This window comes from Oncorhynchus keta, unplaced genomic scaffold, assembly GCF_023373465.1.
Source record: "Oncorhynchus keta strain PuntledgeMale-10-30-2019 unplaced genomic scaffold, Oket_V2 Un_contig_2177_pilon_pilon, whole genome shotgun sequence".
Taxonomy (NCBI): domain Eukaryota; kingdom Metazoa; phylum Chordata; class Actinopteri; order Salmoniformes; family Salmonidae; genus Oncorhynchus; species Oncorhynchus keta.
The window spans coordinates 322962-346151 of NW_026282598.1; the positions used below are offsets into that span (position 1 = coordinate 322962).

Sequence of the window (23190 nt, forward strand, 5' to 3'; positions counted from 1 at the left end):
GGAGCACATTTTGTCCTGAATACAGACATTTTGTCCTGAATGTTTGGAGCACATTTTGTCCTGAATACAGAGTGTTTGGAGCACATTTTGTCCTGAATACAGAGTGTTTGGAGCACATTTTGTCCTGAATACAGAGTGTTTGGAGCACATTTTGTCCTGAATACAGAGTGTTTGGAGCACATTTTGTCCTGAATACAGAGTGTTTGGAGCACATTTTGTCCTGAATACAGAGTGTTTGGAGCACATTTTGTCCTGAATACAGAGTGTTTGGAGCACATTTTGTCCTGAATACAGAGTGTTTGGAGCACATTTTGTCCTGAATACAGAGTGTTTGGAGCACATTTTGTCCTGAATACAGAGTGTTTGGAGCACATTTTGTCCTGAATACAGAGTGTTTGGAGCACATTTTGTCCTGAATACAGAGTGTTTGGAGCACATTTTGTCCTGAATACAGAGTGTTTGGAGCACATTTTGTCCTGAATACAGAGTGTTTGGAGCACATTTTGTCCTGAATACAGAGTGTTTGGAGCACATTTTGTCCTGAATACAGAGTGTTTGGAGCACATTTTGTCCTGAATACAGAGTGTTTGGAGCACATTTTGTCCTGAATACAGAGTGTTTGGAGCACATTTTGTCCTGAATACAGAGTGTTTGGAGCACATTTTGTCCTGAATACAGAGTGTTTGGAGCACATTTTGTCCTGAATACAGAGTGTTTGGAGCACATTTTGTCCTGAATACAGAGTGTTTGGAGCACATTTTGTCCTGAATACAGAGTGTTTGGAGCACATTTTGTCCTGAATACAGAGTGTTTGGAGCACATTTTGTCCTGAATACAGAGTGTTTGGAGCACATTTTGTCCTGAATACAGAGTGTTTGGAGCACATTTTGTCCTGAATACAGAGTGTTTGGAGCACATTTTGTCCTGAATACAGAGTGTTTGGAGCACATTTTGTCCTGAATACAGAGTGTTTGGAGCACATTTTGTCCTGAATACAGAGTGTTTGGAGCACATTTTGTCCTGAATACAGAGTGTTTGGAGCACATTTTGTCCTGAATACAGAGTGTTTGGAGCACATTTTGTCCTGAATACAGAGTGTTTGGAGCACATTTTGTCCTGAATACAGAGTGTTTGGAGCACATTTTGTCCTGAATACAGAGTGTTTGGAGCACATTTTGTCCTGAATACAGAGTGTTTGGAGCACATTTTGTCCTGAATACAGAGTGTTTGGAGCACATTTTGTCCTGAATACAGAGTGTTTGGAGCACATTTTGTCCTGAATACAGAGTGTTTGGAGCACATTTTGTCCTGAATACAGAGTGTTTGGAGCACATTTTGTCCTGAATACAGAGTGTTTGGAGCACATTTTGTCCTGAATACAGAGTGTTTGGAGCACATTTTGTCCTGAATACAGAGTGTTTGGAGCACATTTTGTCCTGAATACAGAGTGTTTGGAGCACATTTTGTCCTGAATACAGAGTGTTTGGAGCACATTTTGTCCTGAATACAGAGTGTTTGGAGCACATTTTGTCCTGAATACAGAGTGTTTGGAGCACATTTTGTCCTGAATACAGAGTGTTTGGAGCACATTTTGTCCTGAATACAGAGTGTTTGGAGCACATTTTGTCCTGAATACAGAGTGTTTGGAGCACATTTTGTCCTGAATACAGAGTGTTTGGAGCACATTTTGTCCTGAATACAGAGTGTTTGGAGCACATTTTGTCCTGAATACAGAGTGTTTGGAGCACATTTTGTCCTGAATACAGAGTGTTTGGAGCACATTTTGTCCTGAATACAGAGTGTTTGGAGCACATTTTGTCCTGAATACAGAGTGTTTGGAGCACATTTTGTCCTGAATACAGAGTGTTTGGAGCACATTTTGTCCTGAATACAGAGTGTTTGGAGCACATTTTGTCCTGAATACAGAGTGTTTGGAGCACATTTTGTCCTGAATACAGAGTGTTTGGAGCACATTTTGTCCTGAATACAGAGTGTTTGGAGCACATTTTGTCCTGAATACAGAGTGTTTGGAGCACATTTTGTCCTGAATACAGAGTGTTTGGAGCACATTTTGTCCTGAATACAGAGTGTTTGGAGCACATTTTGTCCTGAATACAGAGTGTTTGGAGCACATTTTGTCCTGAATACAGAGTGTTTGGAGCACATTTTGTCCTGAATACAGAGTGTTTGGAGCACAATACAGAGTGTTTGGAGCACATTTTGTCCTGAATACAGAGTGTTTGGAGCACATTTTGTCCTGAATACAGAGTGTTTGGAGCACATTTTGTCCTGAATACAGAGTGTTTGGAGCACATTTTGTCCTGAATACAGAGTGTTTGGAGCACATTTTGTCCTGAATACAGAGTGTTTGGAGCACATTTTGTCCTGAATACAGAGTGTTTGGAGCACATTTTGTCCTGAATACAGAGTGTTTGGAGCACATTTTGTCCTGAATACAGAGTGTTTGGAGCACATTTTGTCCTGAATACAGAGTGTTTGGAGCACATTTTGTCCTGAATACAGAGTGTTTGGAGCACATTTTGTCCTGAATACAGAGTGTTTGGAGCACATTTTGTCCTGAATACAGAGTGTTTGGAGCACATTTTGTCCTGAATACAGAGTGTTTGGAGCACATTTTGTCCTGAATACAGAGTGTTTGGAGCACATTTTGTCCTGAATACAGAGTGTTTGGAGCACATTTTGTCCTGAATACAGAGTGTTTGGAGCACATTTTGTCCTGAATACAGAGTGTTTGGAGCACATTTTGTCCTGAATACAGAGTGTTTGGAGCACATTTTGTCCTGTCTTTCCCATTATCCCCTGGGTATTCATACCTGTGTTCTCTGTTTGTCCGTTCCCAGTTCGTCTTGTTTGTCAACTCAACCAGCGTTTTTGTCTCAGCTCCTGCTCCCCCCCAGTCTATCTTTTTCTCGTCCTCCTGGTTTTGACACTTGCCTGTCCTGTCTCTGAGCCCGCCTGCCTGACCACTCTGCTTGCCCTTGACCCGACCCTGAGCCTACTTGCCATCCTGTAACTTTCCCCCACTACTCTGGTTATCGACCCCTGCCTGCCTTGACCTGTCGTTTGCCTGCCCTGTTGCTGTAATAAACATTGTTACTCCGACACAGTCTGCATCTGGGTCTTACCTTCGAACCTGATAATACAATGCATTACTGAGTTTCACTCTCCACATTTTCAAGCATAGGTGGTGGCTGCATCATGTTATGGGTATGCTTGTTATCGTTAAGGACTGGGGAGTTTTTCAGGATGAAAAAGAAACGTAATGGAACTAAGCACAGGTATCCGAAACGCAACGAGTTTTTAAACTTGGTTTCCATTGACCATGCCATATAAATAGGCAGGTAGCATAGCGGTTAGAGCATTGGGCCAGTAACCTAGTGGTTAGAGCATTGGGCCAGTAATTAGTGGTTAGAGCATTGGGCCAGTAACCTAGTGGTTAGAGCATTGGGCCAGTAACCTAGTGGTTAGAGCTTTGGGCCAGTAACCTAGTGGTTAGAGCATTGGGCCAGTAACCTAGTGGTTAGAGCATTGGGCCAGTAACCTAGTGGTTAGAGCATTGGGCCAGTAACCGTAAGGTTGCAAGATTGAATCCCCGAGCTGACGAGGTAAAAATCTGTCATTCTACCCCTGATCAAGGCATTTAACCCACTGTCCTCCGGTAGGCCGTCATTGTGAATAAAAATTTGTTCTTAACCGACTTGCCTGGTTAAATCAAGGTAACAAATAAATAAAGGCGTTTTAATTAATTATATGAAGATTGCCTTGGTCCTCCATTCGTTTTGAACACATGGTTAAGACTGATTTCCACCAGACAAAGGGAGAGGAATTCACCTTTCAGCAGGACAACAGCCTAAAACAGAAGGCCAAATCTACACTAGAGTTGCTTACCAAGAAGACAGTGAATGTTCCTGAGTTGCAGGTTTTGACTTAAATCTGCTTGAAAATCTATGGCAAGACTTGAAAATGGGTTGTCTAGCAATGATCAACAACCAACTTGACAGAGTTTAAAGAATTTTGACCATAATAATGGGCAGATGTTGTAAATGCAGGTGTGCAAAGCTCTTAGAGATTTACCCAGAGAGACTCACAGCTGTAATCGCTGTCAAAGGTGATTCTAACCAGTATTGACTCAGGGTCTTACCCAGAAAGACTCACAGTATTGACTCAGGGTCTTACCCAGAACGACTCACAGTATTGACTCAGGGTCTTACCCAGAAAGACTCACAGTATTGACTCAGGGTCTTACCCAGAAAGACTCACAGTATTGACTCAGGGTCTTACCCAGAAAGACTCACAGTATTGACTCAGGGTCTTACCCAGAAAGACTCACAGTATTGACTCAGGGTCTTACCCAGAAAGACTCACAGTATTGACTCAGGGTCTTACCCAGAACGACTCACAGTATTGACTCAGGGTCTTACCCAGAAAGACTCACAGTATTGACTCGGGGTCTTACCCAGAACGACTCACAGTATTGACTCAGGGTCTTACCCAGAAAGACTCACAGTATTGACTCAGGGTCTTACCCAGAAAGACTCACAGTATTGACTCAGGATCTTACCCAGAAAGACTCACAGTATTGACTCAGGGTCTTACCCAGAAATACTCACAGTATTGACTCAGGGTCTTACCCAGAACGACTCACAGTATTGACTCAGGGTCTTACCCAGAAAGACTCACAGTATTGACTCAGGGTCTTACCCAGAAAGACTCACAGTATTGACTCAGGGTCTTACCCAGAAAGACTCACACTATTGACTCAGGGTCTTACCCAGAAAGACTCACAGTATTGACTCAGGGTCTTACCCAGAAAGACTCACAGTATTGACTCAGGGTCTTACCCAGAAAGACTCACAGTATTGACTCAGGGTCTTACCCAGAAAGACTCACAGTATTGACTCAGGGTCTTACCCAGAAAGACTCACAGTATTGACTCAGGGTCTTACCCAGAAAGACTCACAGTATTGACTCAGGGTCTTACCCAGAAAGACTCACAGTATTGACTCAGGGTCTTACCCAGAAAGACTCACAGTATTGACTCAGGGTCTTACCCAGAACGACTCACAGTATTGTGTGAACACATTTGTAAATGAGATATTTCTGTATTTTATGTTGTAATTATGGGGTAGATGGGTGAGAAAAGACATATTTATTCTGAATTCAGGCTGTAACAACAAATATGTGGAATAAGTCGAGGGGGTTTGACTACTTTCTGATGGCACCATATTCAATCCAATGAACTATATTAACTAACTATATTAATTAATTAAAATATGTGGAATAAGTCGAGGGGGTTTGACTACTTTCTGATGGCACCATATTCCATTATACATATGTTCAAATATTGACTTATATTTATAAATGAACTATATCAATGAATTATATTAACTATATTAATGAACTATACCCCTAACTACACACTACCCCTAACTATATTAATGAACTATATTAGTGAACTATATTAATGAATTATATTAACTATATTAATGAACTATACCCCTAACTACACACTACCCCTAACTATATTAATGAACTATATTAGTGAACTATATTAATGAACTATATTAACTATATTAATGAACTATATGAACTATATGAACTATATTAACTATATTAATTAACTATATTAACTATATTAATGAACTATATTAATGAACTATATTAGTGAACTATATTAATTAACTATATTATTATTATTATAACTATATTAACTATATTAATGAACTATATTAACTATATTAATTAACTATATTAATGAACTATATTATTGAACTATATTATTGAACTATATTAATGAACTATATTAATGAACTATATTAATGAACTATATTAATGAACTATATTAACTATATTACTGAACTATATCAATGAACTATATTAATGAACTATATTAATTGACTATATTAATTGACTATATTAACTATATGAATGAACTATATAAATGAATTATATTAACTATATTAATGCACTATACCCCTAACTACACACTACCCCTAACTATATTAATGAACTATATTAATGAACTGTATTAATGAACTATATTAACTATATTAATGAACTATATTAATGAATTATATGAACTATATTAATGAACTGTATTAATTAATTATATCAACTATATTAATGAACTATACCCCTAACTATATTAATGAACTATATTAATTAACTATATGAATGAACTATATTAATTAACTATATTAATGAACTATATTAATGAACTATATTAACTATATTAATGAACTATATTAACTATATTAATGAACTATATTAACTATATTAATGAACTATATTAACTATATTAATGAACTATATTAATGAACTATATTAATTAACAATAGTAAATGACTATATTAACTATATTAATTAACTATATTAACTATATGAATTAACTATATTAACTAACTATATTAACTAACTATATTAATGAACTATATTAACTAACTATGTTAATTAACTATATTAATGAACTATATTAAGAAACTATATTAACTATATTAATTAATTATATTAATTAACTATATAAATTAACTATATTAACTATATTAACTAACTATATTATTTAACTATATTAATGAACGATATTAACTATATTAACTAACTATATTAATTAACTATATAAATGAACTATATTAACTATATTAACTAACTATATTATTTAACTATATTAATTAACGATATTAACTATATTAATTAACTATATTAATTAACTATATTAACTAACTATATTAACTATATTAACTAACTATATTAATTAACTATATTAACTAACTATATTAACTATATTAACTAACTATATTAACTAACTATATTAACTATATTAACTAACTATATTAACTAACTATATTAATGAACTATATTAACTAACTATGTTAATTAACTATATTAATTAACTATATTAAGAAACTATATTAACTATATTAATTAATTATATTAATTAACTATATAAATTAACTATATTAACTATATTAACTAACTATATTATTTAACTATATTAATGAACGATATTAACTATATTAACTAACTATATTAATTAACTATATTAATTAACTATATTAAGAAACTATATTAACTATATTAATTAATTATATTAATTAACTATATAAATTAACTATATTAACTATATTAACTAACTATATTATTTAACTATATTAATTAACGATATTAACTATATTAATTAACTATATTAATTAACTATATTAACTAACTATATTATTTAACTATATTCATTAACGATATTAACTATATTAATTAACCATATTAATTAATAACACACACAACTGCACAATACACCTACCAATACACAAACACAACAACACACCCTCGTACCTGCGAGGGGCTTCCGGAGAACCCAGACATCCTCGCTGGAGCCGCCCTGCTGGCCAAGTGTGGGAGAGCCGTGGGGACTGGACTCAGAGCCCCGAGAACCTGACACACCCAAACACACACACAAACACATGGACACACACAAACACACACACACAAACAAACAAAGACACTGCGATCAACCCCTTCATCACCACTTTAACCTGCTGACACGCTACCCCGTATTACCCTGCTGACACACTACCCCTTATTACCCAGCTGACACACTACCCCTTATTACCCTGCTGACACACTACCCCTTATTACCCTGCTGACACACTACCCCTTATTACCCTGCTGACACACTACCCCTTATTACCCTGCTGACACACTACCCCTTATTACCCTGCTGACACACTACCCCTTATTACCCTGCTGACACACTACCCCTTATTAACCTGCTGACACACTACCCCTTATTACCCTGCTGACACACTACCCCTTATTACCCTGCTGACACACTACCCCTTATTACCCTGCTGACACACTACCCCTTATTACCCTGCTGACACACTACCCCTTATTACCCTGCTGACACACTACCCCTTATTACCCTGCTGACACACTACCCCTTATTACCCTGCTGACACTACCCCTTATTACCCTGCTGACACACTACCCCTTATTACCCTGCTGACACTCTACCCCTTATTACCCTGCTGACACACTACCCCTTATTACCCTGCTGACACACTACCCCTTATTACCCTGCTGACACACTACCCCTTATTAACCTGCTGACACACTACCCCTTATTACCCTGCTGATACACTACCCATTATTACCCTGCTGACACACTACCCCTTATTACCCTGCTGACACACTACCCCTTATTACCCTGCTGACACACTACCCCTTATTACCCTGCTGACACACTACCCCTTATTACCCTGCTGACACACTACCCCTTATTACCCTGCTGACACACTACCCCTTATTACCCTGCTGACACACTACCCCTTATTACCCCTTATTACCCTGCTGACACACTACCCCTTATTACCCTGCTGACACACTACCCCTTATTACCCTGCTGACACACTACCCCTTATTACCCTGCTGACACACTACCCCTTATTACCCTGCTGACACACTACCCCTTATTACCCTGCTGACACACTACCCCTTATTACCCTGCTGACACACTACCCCATATTACCCTGCTGACACCTACCCCATATTACCCTGCTGACACACTACCCCTTATTACCCCTTATTACCCTGCTGACACACTACCCCTTATTACCCTGCTGACACACTACCCCTTATTACCCTGCTGACACACAACCCCTTATTACCCCTTATTACCCTGCTGACACACTACCCCTTATTACCCTGCTGACACACTACACCTTATTACCCTGCTGACACTCTACCCCTTATTACCCTGCTGACACACTACCCCTTATTACCCTGCTGACACTACCCCCTATTACCCCTTATTACCCTGCTTATTCCCACCATACCACCCCACCTTACCCCATCTACACACCACCATACAACCCCACCTTACCCCGTCTACACACCACCATACAACCCCACCTTACCCCATCTACACACCACCATACAACCCCACCTTACCCCATCTCCACACCACCATACAACCCCACCTTACCCCATCTACACACCACCATACAACCCCACCTTACCCCATCTACACACCACCATACAACCCCACCTTACCCCATCTACACACCACCATACAACCCCACCTTACACCACCTACACACCACCATCCAACCTCACATTACCCCATCTACACACCACCATACAACCCCACCTTACACCACCTACACACCACCATCCAACCTCACATTACCCCATCTACACACCACCATACAACCCCACCTTACCCCATCTACACACCACCATACCACCCCACCTTACCCCATCGACACACCACCATACAACCCCACCTTACCCCACCTACACACCACCATACGACCCCACCTTACCCCATCTACACACCACCATACAACCCCACCTTACCCCATCTACACACCACCATACCGCCCCACCTTACCCCATCTACACACCACCATGCAACCCCACCTTACCCCATCTACACACCACCATACAAACCCACCTACACACCACCATACAACCCCACCTACACACCACCATCCAACCTCACATTACCCCATCTACACACCACCATACCAACCCCACCTACACACCACCATCCAACCTCACATTACCCCATCTACACACCACCATACCAACCCCACCTACACACCACCATACCAACCCCACCTACACACCACCATACAACCCCACCTACACACCACCATCCAACCCCACCTACACACCACCATCCAGCCCCACCTTACCCCATCTACACACCACCATACAACCCCACCTACACACCACCATACAACCCCACCTTACCCCATCGACACACCACCATACAACCCCACCTTACCCCATCTACACACCACCATACAACCCCACCTTACCCCATCTACACACCACCATACAACCCCACCTACACACCACCATCCAACCCCACCTTACCCCATCTCCACACCACCATACAACCCCACCTTACCCCATCTACACACCACCATACAACCCCACCTACACACCACCATACAACCCCACCTTACCCCATCTACACACCACCATACAACCCCACCTTACCCCATCTACACACCACCATACCATCGACACACCACCATACAACCCTACCTTACCCCATCTACACACCACCATACAACCCCACCTTACCCCATCTACACACCACCATACCATCGACACACCACCATACAACCCCACCTTACCCCATTTACACACCACCATACAACCCTACCTTACCCCATCTACACACCACCATACAACCCCACCTTACCCCATCTACACACCACCATACAACCCCACCTTACCCCATCTCCACACCACCATGCAACCCCACCTTACCCCATCTACACACCACCATACAACCCCACCTTACCCCATCTACACACCACCATGCAACCCCACCTTACCCCATCTCCACCCCACCATACAACCCCACCTTACCCCATCTACACACCACCATACAACCCCACCTTACCCCATCTACACACCACCATACAACCCCACCTTACCCCATCTCCACACCACCATACAACCCCACCTTACCCCATCTACACACCACCATACAACCCCAACTTACCCCATCTCCACACCACCATACAACCCCACCTTACCCCACCTACACACCACCATACAACCCCACCTTACCCCATCTACACACCACCATACAACCCCACCTTACCCCATCTCCACACCACCATACAATCCCACCTTACCCCATCTCCACACCACCATACAACCCCACCTTACCCCATCTACACACCACCATACAACCCCACCTTACCCCACCTACACACCACCATACAACCCCACCTTACCCCATCTACACACCACCATACAACCCCACCTTACCCCATCTCCACCCCACCATCCAACCCCACCTTACCCCACCTACACACCACCATACAACCCCACCTTACCCCATCTACACACCACCATACAACCCCACCTTACCCCATCTACACACCACCATACAACCCCACCTTACCCCATCTACACACCACCATACAACCCCACCTTACCCCATCTCCACACCACCATACAACCCCACCTTACCCCATCTACACACCACCATACAACCCCACCTTACCCCATCACACACCACCATACCCCAACCCCACCATACAACCCCACCTTACCCCACACCACCATACAACCCCACCTTACCCCATCTACACACCACCACAACCACCCCATCTACACACCACCATCCAACCCCTTACCCCATCTCCACCCACCATACAACCCCCACCCATACAACACCTTACCCCACCTTACCCCATCTACACACCACCATACAACCCCACCACACCTACACACCACCATACAACCCCACCTTACCCCATCTACACACCACCATACAACCCCACCTTACCCCATCTACACCACCATACAACCCCACCTTACCCCATCTACACACCACCATACAACCCCACCTTACCCCATCTACACACCACCATACAACCCCACCTTACCCCATCTACACACCACCATACAACCCCAACCCCACCTTACCCCATCATACAACACCACCATACAACCCCACCATTACCCCATCTACACACCACCATACAACCCCACCTTACCCCATCTACACACCACCATACAACCCCACCTTACCCCATCTACACACCACCATACAACCCCACCTTACCCCATCTACACACCACCATACAACCCCACCTTACCCCATCTACACCCACCATACAACCCCACCTTACCCCACACACCACCATACAACCCCACCTTACCCCATCTACACACCACCATACAACCCCACCTTACCCCATCTACACACCACCACCTTACCCACCTACACACCACCATACCTTACCTTACCCCATCTACACACCACCATACAACCCCACCTTACCCCATCTACACACCACCATACAACCCCACCTTACCCCATCTACACACCACCATACAACCCCACCTTACCCCATCTACACACCACCATACAACCCCACCTTACCCCATCTACACACCACCATACAACCCCACCTTACCCCATCTACACACCACCATACAACCCCACCTTACCCCATCTACACACCACCATACAACCCCACCTTACCCCATCTACACACCACCATACAACAACCCCACCTTACCCCATCTACACACCACCATACAACCTCACCTTACCCACCTACACACCACCATACAACCCCACCTTACCCCATCTACACACCACCATACAACCCCACCTTACCCCATCTACCCCACCATACAACCCCACCTTACCCCATCTACACACCACCATACAACCCCACCTTACCCCATCTACACACCACCATACAACCCCACCTTACCCCATCTACACACCACCATACAACCCCACCTTACCCCATCTCCACACCACCATACAACCCCACCTTACCCCATCTACACACCACCATACAACCCCACCTTACCCCATCTACACACCACCATACAACCCCACCTTACCCCATCTACACACCACCATACAACCCCACCTTACCCCATCTACACACCACCATACAACCCCACCTTACCCCATCTACACACCACCATACAACCCCACCTTACCCCATCTACACACCACCATACAACCCCACCTTACCCCATCTACACACCACCATACAACCCCACCTTACCCCATCTACACACCACCATACAACCCCACCTTACCCCATCTACACACCACCATACAACCCCACCTTACCCCATCTACACACCACCATACAACCCCACCTTACCCCATCTACACACCACCATACAACCCCACCTTACCCCATCTACACACCACCATACAACCCCACCTTACCCCATCTCCACACCACCATACAACCCCACCTTACCCCATCTCCACACCACCATACAACCCCACCTTACCCCATCTCCACACCACCATACAACCCCACCTTACCCCATCTACACACCACCATACAACCCCACCTTACCCCATCTACACACCACCCACCTTACCCCATCTACACACCACCATACAACCCCACCTTACCCCATCTACACACCACCATACAACCTACACACCACCATACAACCCCACCTTACCCCATCTACACACCACCATACAACCCCACCTTACCCCATCTCCACACCACCACACCACCATACACACCACCACAACCCCACCTTACCCCCCACCATCTACCCCACACACCACCATACAACCCCACCTTACCCCATCTACACACCACCATACAATCCCACCTTACCCCATCTACACACCACCATACAACCCCACCTTACCCCATCTACACACCACCATACAACCCCACCTTACCCCACCTCACCTTACCCCATCTACACACCACCATACCTTAACCTACACCCACCATACAACCCCATCTACACACCACCATACAACCCCACCTTACCCCATCTACACACCACCATACAACCCCACCTTACCCCATCTACACACCACCATACAACACCACCATACACACCCCACCCCACCTTACCCCACCTACACACCACCATACAACCCCACCTTACCCCCATCTACACACCACCATACAACCCCACCTTACCCCATCTACACACCACCATACAACCCCACCTTACCCCACCTACACACCACCATACACCACCCCACCTTACCCCACCTACACACCACCATACAACCCCACCTTACCCCATCTACACACCACCATACAACCCCACCTTACCCCACCTACACACCACCATACAACCCCACCTTACCCCCCACCATACACACCACCACCTACAACCCCACCTTACCCCACCTACACACCACCATACAACAACCCCACCTTACCCCATCTACACACCACCATACAACCCCACCTTACCCCATCTACACACCACCATACAAACCTTACCCCACCTTACAACCCCACCTTACCCCATCTACACACCACCATACAACCCCACCTTACCCCATCTACACACCACCATACAACCCCACCTTACCCCATCTACACACCACCATACAACCCCACCTTACCCCATCTACACACCACCATACAACCCCACCTTACCCCATCTCCACCCCACATCCACCACCATACAATCCCACCTTACCCCATCTACACACCACCATACAACCCCACCTTACCCCATCTACACACCACCATACAACCCCACCTTACCCCATCTACACACCACCATACAACCCCACCTTACCCCACCTACACACCACCATACAACCCCACCTTACCCCATCTACACACCACCATACAACCCCACCTTACCCCATCTACACACCACCATACAACCACCACCCCACCTACACACCACCATACAACCCCACCTTACCCCATCTACACACCACCATACAACCCCACCTTACCCCATCACACCACCATACAACCCCACCTTACCCCATCTACACACCACCAATACCCCATCTACACACTACCATACAACCCTACCCCATCTCCACACCACCATACAACCCCACCATACACCCCACCACCCCATCTACACACCACCATACAACCCCACAACCCCACCTTACCCCACCATACCCCACCTACACACCACCATACAACCCCACCTTACCCCATCTACACACCACCATACAACCCCACCTTACCCCACCTACACACCACCATACAACCCCACCTTAATATCCACCTTACCCCATACCCCATTTACACACCACCATACAACCCCACCTTACCCCATCTACACACCACCATACAATCCCACCTTACCCCATCTACACACCACCATACAATCCCACCTTACCCCATCTCCACACCACCATACAACCCCACCTTACCCCATCTCCACACCACCATACAACCCCACCTTACCCCATCTACACACCACCATCCAACCCCACCTTACCCCACCTTACCCCATCTACACACCACCATCCAACCCCACCTACCCCACCTTACCCCATCTACACACCACCATACAACCCCACCTTACCCCATCTCCACACCACCATACAACCCCACCTTACCCCATCTCCACACCACCATACAACCCCACCTTACCCCATCTCCACACCACCATACAAACCACCTTACCCCATCTACACACCACCATACAACCCCACCTTATACCTACACACCACCATACAACCTCACCTTACCCCACCTACACACCACCATACAACCCCACCTTACCCCATCTACACACCACCATACAACCCCACCTTACCCCATCTACACACCACCATACAACCCCACCTTACCCCACCTACACACCACCATACAACCCCACCTTACCCCACCTACACACCACCATACAACCCCACCTTACCCCATCTACACACCACCATACAACCCCACCTTACCCCATCTACACACCACCATACAACCCCACCTTACCCCACCTACACACCACCATACAACCCCACCTTACCCCACCTACACACCACCATACAACCCCACCTTACCCCATCTACACACCACCATACAACCCCACCTTACCCCACCTACACACCACCATACAACCCCACCTTACCCCACCTACACACCACCATACAACCCCACCTTACCCCACCTACACACCACCATACAACCTCACCTTACCCCACCTACACACCACCATACAACCTCACCTTACCCCATCTACACACCACCATACAACCCCACCTTACCCCACCTACACACCACCATACAACCTCACCTTACCCCACCTTACCCCACCTTACCCCATCTACACACCACCATACAACCCCACCTTACCCCATCTACACACCACCATACAATCCCACCTTACCCCACCTACACACCACCATACAACAACCTCACCATACTTACCCCCACCTTACCCCATCTCCACACCACCATACAACCCCACCTTACCCCATCTCCACCCCACCATCCAACCCCACCTTACCCCACCTTATCCCACCTTACCCCATCTACACACCACCATACAACCCCACCTTACCCCACCTACACACCACCATACAACCCCACCTTACCCCATCTACACACCACCATACAACCCCACCTTACCCCACCTACACACCACCATACAACCCCACCTTACCCCACCTACACACCACCATACAACCCCACCTTACCCCACCTACACACCACCATACAACCTCACCTTACCCCACCTACACACCACCATACAACCTCACCTTACCCCATCTACACACCACCATACAACCCCACCTTACCCCACCTACACACCACCATACAACCCCACCTTACCCCACCTTACCTCACCTTACCCCACCTTACCCCACCTTACCCCATCTCCACACCACCATACAACCCCACCCTACCCCACCTACACCCCACCATCCAACCCCACCTTACCCCACCTTACCCCACCTTACCCCACCTTACCCCACCTTACCCACCTTACCCCACCTACACACCACCATACAATCCCACCTTACCCCATCTACACACCACCATACAACCCCACCTTACCCCACCTACACCCCACCTTACCCCACCTTACCCCACCTTACCCCACCTTACCTCACCTTACCCCATCTACACACCACCATACAACCCCACCTTACCCCATCTACACACCACCATACAATCCCACCTTACCCCATCTACACACCACCATACAATCCCACCTTACCCCATCTCCACACCACCATACAACCCCACCTTACCCCATCTCCACACCACCATACAACCCCACCTTACCCCATCTACACACCACCATCCAACCCCACCTTACCCCACCTTACCCCATCTACACACCACCATCCAACCCCACCTTACCCCACCTTACCCCATCTACACACCACCATACAATCCCACCTTACCCCATCTCCACACCACCATACAACCCCACCTTACCCCATCTCCACACCACCATACAACCCCACCTTACCCCATCTCCACACCACCATACAACCTCACCTTACCCCATCTACACACCACCATACAACCCCACCTTACCCCACCTACACACCACCATACAACCCCACCTTACCCCACCTACACACCACCATACAACCCCACCTTACCCCATCTACACACCACCATACAACCCCACCTTACCCCATCTACACACCACCATACAACCCCACCTTACCCCACCTACACACCACCATACAACCCCACCTTACCCCACCTACACACCACCATACAACCCCACCTTACCCCATCTACACACCACCATACAACCCCACCTTACCCCATCTACACACCACCATACAACCCCACCTTACCCCACCTACACACCACCATACAACCCCACCTTACCACCCCACCTACACACCACCATACAACCCCACCTTACCCCATCTACACACCACCATACAACCCCACCTTACCCCCACCTACCCCACACACCACCATACAACCCCACCTTACCCCACCTACACACCACCATACAACCCCACCTTACCCCACCTACACACCACCATACAACCTCACCTTACCCCACCTACACACCACCATACAACCTCACCTTACCCCATCTACACACCACCATACAACCCCACCTTACCCCACCTACACACCACCATACAACCTCACCTTACCCCACCTTACCCCACCTTACCCCATCTACACACCACCATACAACCCCACCTTACCCCATCTACACACCACCATACAACCCCACCTTACCCCACCTACACACCACCATACAACCTCACCTTACCCCACCTTACCCCATCTCCACACCACCATACAACCCCACCTTACCCCATCTCCACCCCACCATCCAACCCCACCTTACCCCACCTTACCCCACCTTACCCCATCTACACACCACCATACAACCCCACCTTACCCCATCTACACACCACCATACAACCCCACCTTACCCCATCTACACACCACCATACAACCCCACCTTACCCCACCTACACACCACCATACAACCCCACCTTACCCCACCTACACACCACCATACAACCCCACCTTACCCCACCTACACACCACCATACAACCTCACCTTACCCCACCTACACACCACCATACAACCTCACCTTACCCCATCTACACACCACCATACAACCCCACCTTACCCCACCTACACACCACCATACAACCCCACCTTACCCCACCTTACCTCACCTTACCCCACCTTACCCCACCTTACCCCACCTTACCCCATCTCCACCCCACCATACAACCCCACCTTACCCCACCTACACCCCACCATCCAACCCCACCTTACCCCACCTTACCCCACCTTACACCACCTTACCCCACCTTACCTCACCTTACCCCACCTACACACCACCATACAATCCCACCTTACCCCATCTACACACCACCATACAACCCCACCTTACCCCATCTACACACCACCATACAACCCCACCTTACCCCACCTTACCCCACCTTACCCCACCTTACCCCACCTTACCTCACCTTACCCCACCTACACACCACCATACAATCCCACCTTACCCCACCTACACACCACCATACAATCCCACCTTACCCCACCTACACACCACCATACAATCCCACCTTACCCCACCTTACCTCACCTTACCCCACCTACACCTCACCTTACCCCATCTACACACAAAACCACACAAAGTCCTTAAATGATTTATACGTAGTGATACATAGAAATAGGACAAGATAGATTGGCAGACAGAGACGGAGTGGAGACACGTGAGTGAGCAGCACAGGCCATGCATACCTAATCTATAATATCTAGACTATAACTAACACTAAAACCACCACAAGCACCACTACTACATGTAGAACTAGTATTAGTACCACAACAACAACAACAACAACAACAACAACAACAACAACAGATCTATAATATCTAGACTATAACTAACACTAAAACCACCACAAGCACCACTACTACATGTAGAACTAGTATTAGTACCACAACAACAACAACAACAACAACAACAGATCTATAATATCTAGACTATAACTAACACTAAAACCACCACAAGCACCACTACTACATGTAGAACTAGTATTAGTACCACAACAACAACAACAACAACAACAACAGATCTATAATATCTAGACTATAACTAACACTAAAACCACCACAAGCACCACTACTACATGTAGAACTAGTATTAGTACCACAACAACAACAACAACAACAACAACAACAACAGATCTATAATATCTAGACTATAACTAACACTAAAACCACCACAAGCACCACTACTACATGTAGAACTAGTATTAGTACCACAACAACAACAACAACAACAACAACAGACTATAACCATAAAACCACCACAAGATCTATAATATCTAGACTATAACTAACACTAAAACCACCACAAGCACCACTACTACATGTAGAACTAGTATTAGTACCACAACAACACAACAACAACAACAACAACAACAACAGATCTATAATATCTAGACTATAACTAACACTAAAACCACCACAAGCACCACTACTACATGTAGAACTAGTATTAGTACAACAACAACAACAACAACAACAACAACAACAACAGATCTATAATATCTAGACTATAACTAACACTAAAACCACCACAAGCACCACTACTACATGTAGAACTAGTATTAGTACCACAACAACAACAACAACAACAACAACAACAGATCTATAATATCTAGACTATAACTAACACTAAAACCACCACAAGCACCACTACTACATGTAGAACTAGTATTAGTACCACAACAACAACAACAACAACAACAGATCTATAATATCTAGACTATAACTAACACTAAAACCACCACAAGCACCACTACTACATGTAGAACTAGTATTAGTACCACAACAACAACAACAACAACAACAACAACAACAACAGATCTATAATATCTAGACTATAACTAACACTAAAACCACCACAAGCACCACTACTACATGTAGAACTAGTATTAGTACCACAACAACAACAACAACAACAACAACAGATCTATAATATCTAGACTATAACTAACACTAAAACCACCACAAGCACCACTACTACATGTAGAACTAGTATTAGTACCACAACAACAACAACAACAACAACAACAACAACAGATCTATAATATCTAGACTATAACTAACACTAAAACCACCACAAGCACCACTACTACATGTAGAACTAGTATTAGTACCACAACAACAACAACAACAACAACAACAGATCTATAATATCTAGACTATAACTAACACTAAAACCACCACAAGCACCACTACTACATGTAGAACTAGTATTAGTACCACAACAACAACAACAACAACAACAACAACAACAACAACAACAACAACAGATCTATAATATCTAGACTATAACTAACACTAAAACCACCACAAGCACCACTACTACATGTAGAACTAGTATTAGTACCAACAACAACAACAACAACAACAACAACAACAACAACAACAACAGATCTATAATATCTAGACTACAAATAATACTACTACAACTATTGATAATACTGCAAATACTACTACTACAACTAATACTGCTACTAATACTACTACAACTAATACTGCTACTAATACTACTACAACTAATACTGCTACTAATACTATTACGAGCACTAACCACAGTGATGGGGACACACACTACAATAATACTATAGTCATACGATGTACTGATCATAGTATTGATTATATTGCAAATAGTATTGATTATATGATTTATTCGCAAGCTAAGAGTTTTAGCTGGATACCTGGCAGGCTTGGCTGCTCCAGACTTGTAGAGAGGGGAGGAGAGGAGAGAGGAGGAGGAGGAGGAGGAGGAGGAGGAGGAGGAGGAGGAGGAGGAGAGAGAGGAGGAGAGGAGAATAACCAAAGGAGGAGAAGAGAGGTGTGGTTTGCGTGAGAGGAGGATGAGGAGGAAGAGGCAGTGGGAGCATGTGGGAGCGGTGGCCGTTCACCGTGGTAACGAGGCAGGGGGAGGGACAGGGGACGTGCCTACGTAGAAGGAGGGTGTGGCTCTGCTGGGAGAGGGAGGGGCCTAAATACAAACCAGGAAGAGGGAGGGGAAACAACAACAAACCCAAACCAGTCAAATAAAACTCAATATAAATTAAAATATATAAAACTATAATAATAACTCAAATATTTATATTAGATATAAACATAACACAATATTATATTATAACCCAAACCAGTCAAATAAAACTCAATATAAATTAAAATATATAAAACTATAATAATAACTCAAATATTTATATTAGATATAAACATAACACAATATTATATTATAACCCAAACCAGTCAAATAAAACTCAATATAAATTAAAATATATAAAACTATAATAATAACTCAAATATTTATATTAGATATAACCATAACACAATATTATATTATAACCCAAACCAGTCAAATAAAACTCAATATAAATATAAAATATATAAAACTATAATAATAAGTCAACTCAAATATGTATATATTAGATATAAACATAACACAATATTATATAATCATAATTTAAAATATAAAACAATATCATTCAAAGTTAAAATATACAAATGTTGATAAAAACAAAATTAAATATAAAAACCTAATAAAACAAATGTAAAAAGATGTAAATTAAATATCTGAAACGGAGGGTGAGATGAGGTGAGGGACGGTCTACCAGGTAATGACAGGTAGTCAGCAGGGACGGTCTACCAGGTAATGACTGGTAGTCAGCAGGGACGGTCTACGAGGTAATGACAGATAGTCAGCAGGGACGGTCTACGAGGTAATGACAGATAGTCAGCAGGGACGGTCTACGAGGTAATGACAGGTAGGCAGCAGGGACGGTCTACGAGGTAATGACAGATAGTCAGCAGGGACGGTCTACCAGGTAATGACTGGTAGTCAGCAGGGACGGTCTACGAGGTAATGACAGATAGTCAGCAGGGACGGTCTACGAGGTAATGACAGGTAGTCAGCAGGGACGGTCTACGAGGTATTGACAGGTAGTCAGCAGGGACGGTCTACCAGGTAATGACAGGTAGTCAGCAGGGACGGTCTACCAGGTAATGACTGGTAGTCAGCAGGGACGGTCTACGAGGTAATGACAGATAGTCAGCAGGGACGGTCTACCAGGTAATGACTGGTAGTCAGCAGGGACGGTCTACGAGGTAATGACAGATAGTCAGCAGGGACGGTCTACGAGGTAATGACAGGTAGTCAGCAGGGACGGTCTACGAGGTAATGACAGGTAGTCAGCAGGGACAGTCTACGAGGTAATGACTGGTAGTCAGCAGGGACGGTCTACGAGGTAATGACTGGTAGGCAGCAGGGACGGTCTACGAGGTAATGACAGGTAGGCAGCAGGGACGGTCTACGAGGTAATGACAGGTAGGCAGCAGGGACGGTCTACCAGGTAATGACTGGTAGTCAGCAGGGACGGTCTACGAGGTAATTACAGGTAGTCAGCAGGGACGGTCTACGAGGTAATGACAGGTAGGCAGCAGGGACGGTCTACGAGGTAATTACAGGTAGGCAGCAGGGACGGTCTACGAGGTAATGACAGATAGGCAGCAGGGACGGTCTACGAGGTAATGACAGGTAGGCAGCAGGGACGGTCTACGAGGTAATGACAGATAGTCAGCAGGGACGGTCTACGAGGTAATGACAGGTAGACAGCAGGGACAGTCTACGAGGTAATGACAGGTAGTCAGCAGGGACGGTCTACGAGGTAATTACAGGTAGGCAGCAGGGACGGTCTACGAGGTAATGACAGGTAGGCAGCAGGGACGGTCTACGAGGTAATGACTGGTAGTCAGCAGGGGCGGTCTACGAGGTAATGACAGGTAGGCAGCAGGGACGGTCTACGAGGTAATGACAGGTAGTCAGCAGGGACGGTCTACGAGGTAATGACTGGTAGGCAGCAGGGACGGTCTACGAGGTAATGACTGGTAGGCAGCAGGGACGGTCTATGAGGTAATGACTGGTAGGCAGCAGGGACGGTCTACGAGGTAATGACAGGTAGGCAGCAGGGACGGTCTACGAGGTAATGACAGGTATGCAGCAGGGACGGTCTACGAGGTAATGACAGGTAGGCAGCAGGGACGGTCTACGAGGTAATTACAGGTAGACAGCAGGGACGGTCTACGAGGTAATGACTGGTAGTCAGCAGGGACGGTCTACGAGGTAATGACAGGTAGTCAGCAGGGACGGTCTACGAGGTAATGACTGGTAGGCAGCAGGGACGGTCTACGAGGTAATGACAGGTAGGCAGCAGGGACGGTCTATGAGGTAATGACAGGTAGGCAGCAGGGACGGTCTACGAGGTAATGACAGGTAGGCAGCAGGGACGGTCTACGAGGTAATGACAGATAGGCAGCAGGGACGGTCTACGAGGTAATGACAGATAGGCAGCAGGGACGGTCTACGAGGTAATGACAGGTAGTCAGCAG

General features: G+C 45.3%; 1 protein-coding gene across 1 annotated transcript in view; it reads right to left on the reverse strand.

Annotated features, from left to right (window-relative positions):
• Positions 1-23190, reverse strand: part of LOC127921223 (caskin-1-like) — a gene marked incomplete at its 3' end in the record, with an annotated part of 105987 nt that overhangs the window by 22689 nt on the left and 60108 nt on the right. The window contains exon 11 of the mRNA XM_052504994.1: positions 7348-7446. Within this exon, the coding sequence (XP_052360954.1) occupies positions 7348-7446 (99 nt within the window). The remainder of the gene's footprint in view (positions 1-7347; positions 7447-23190) is intronic.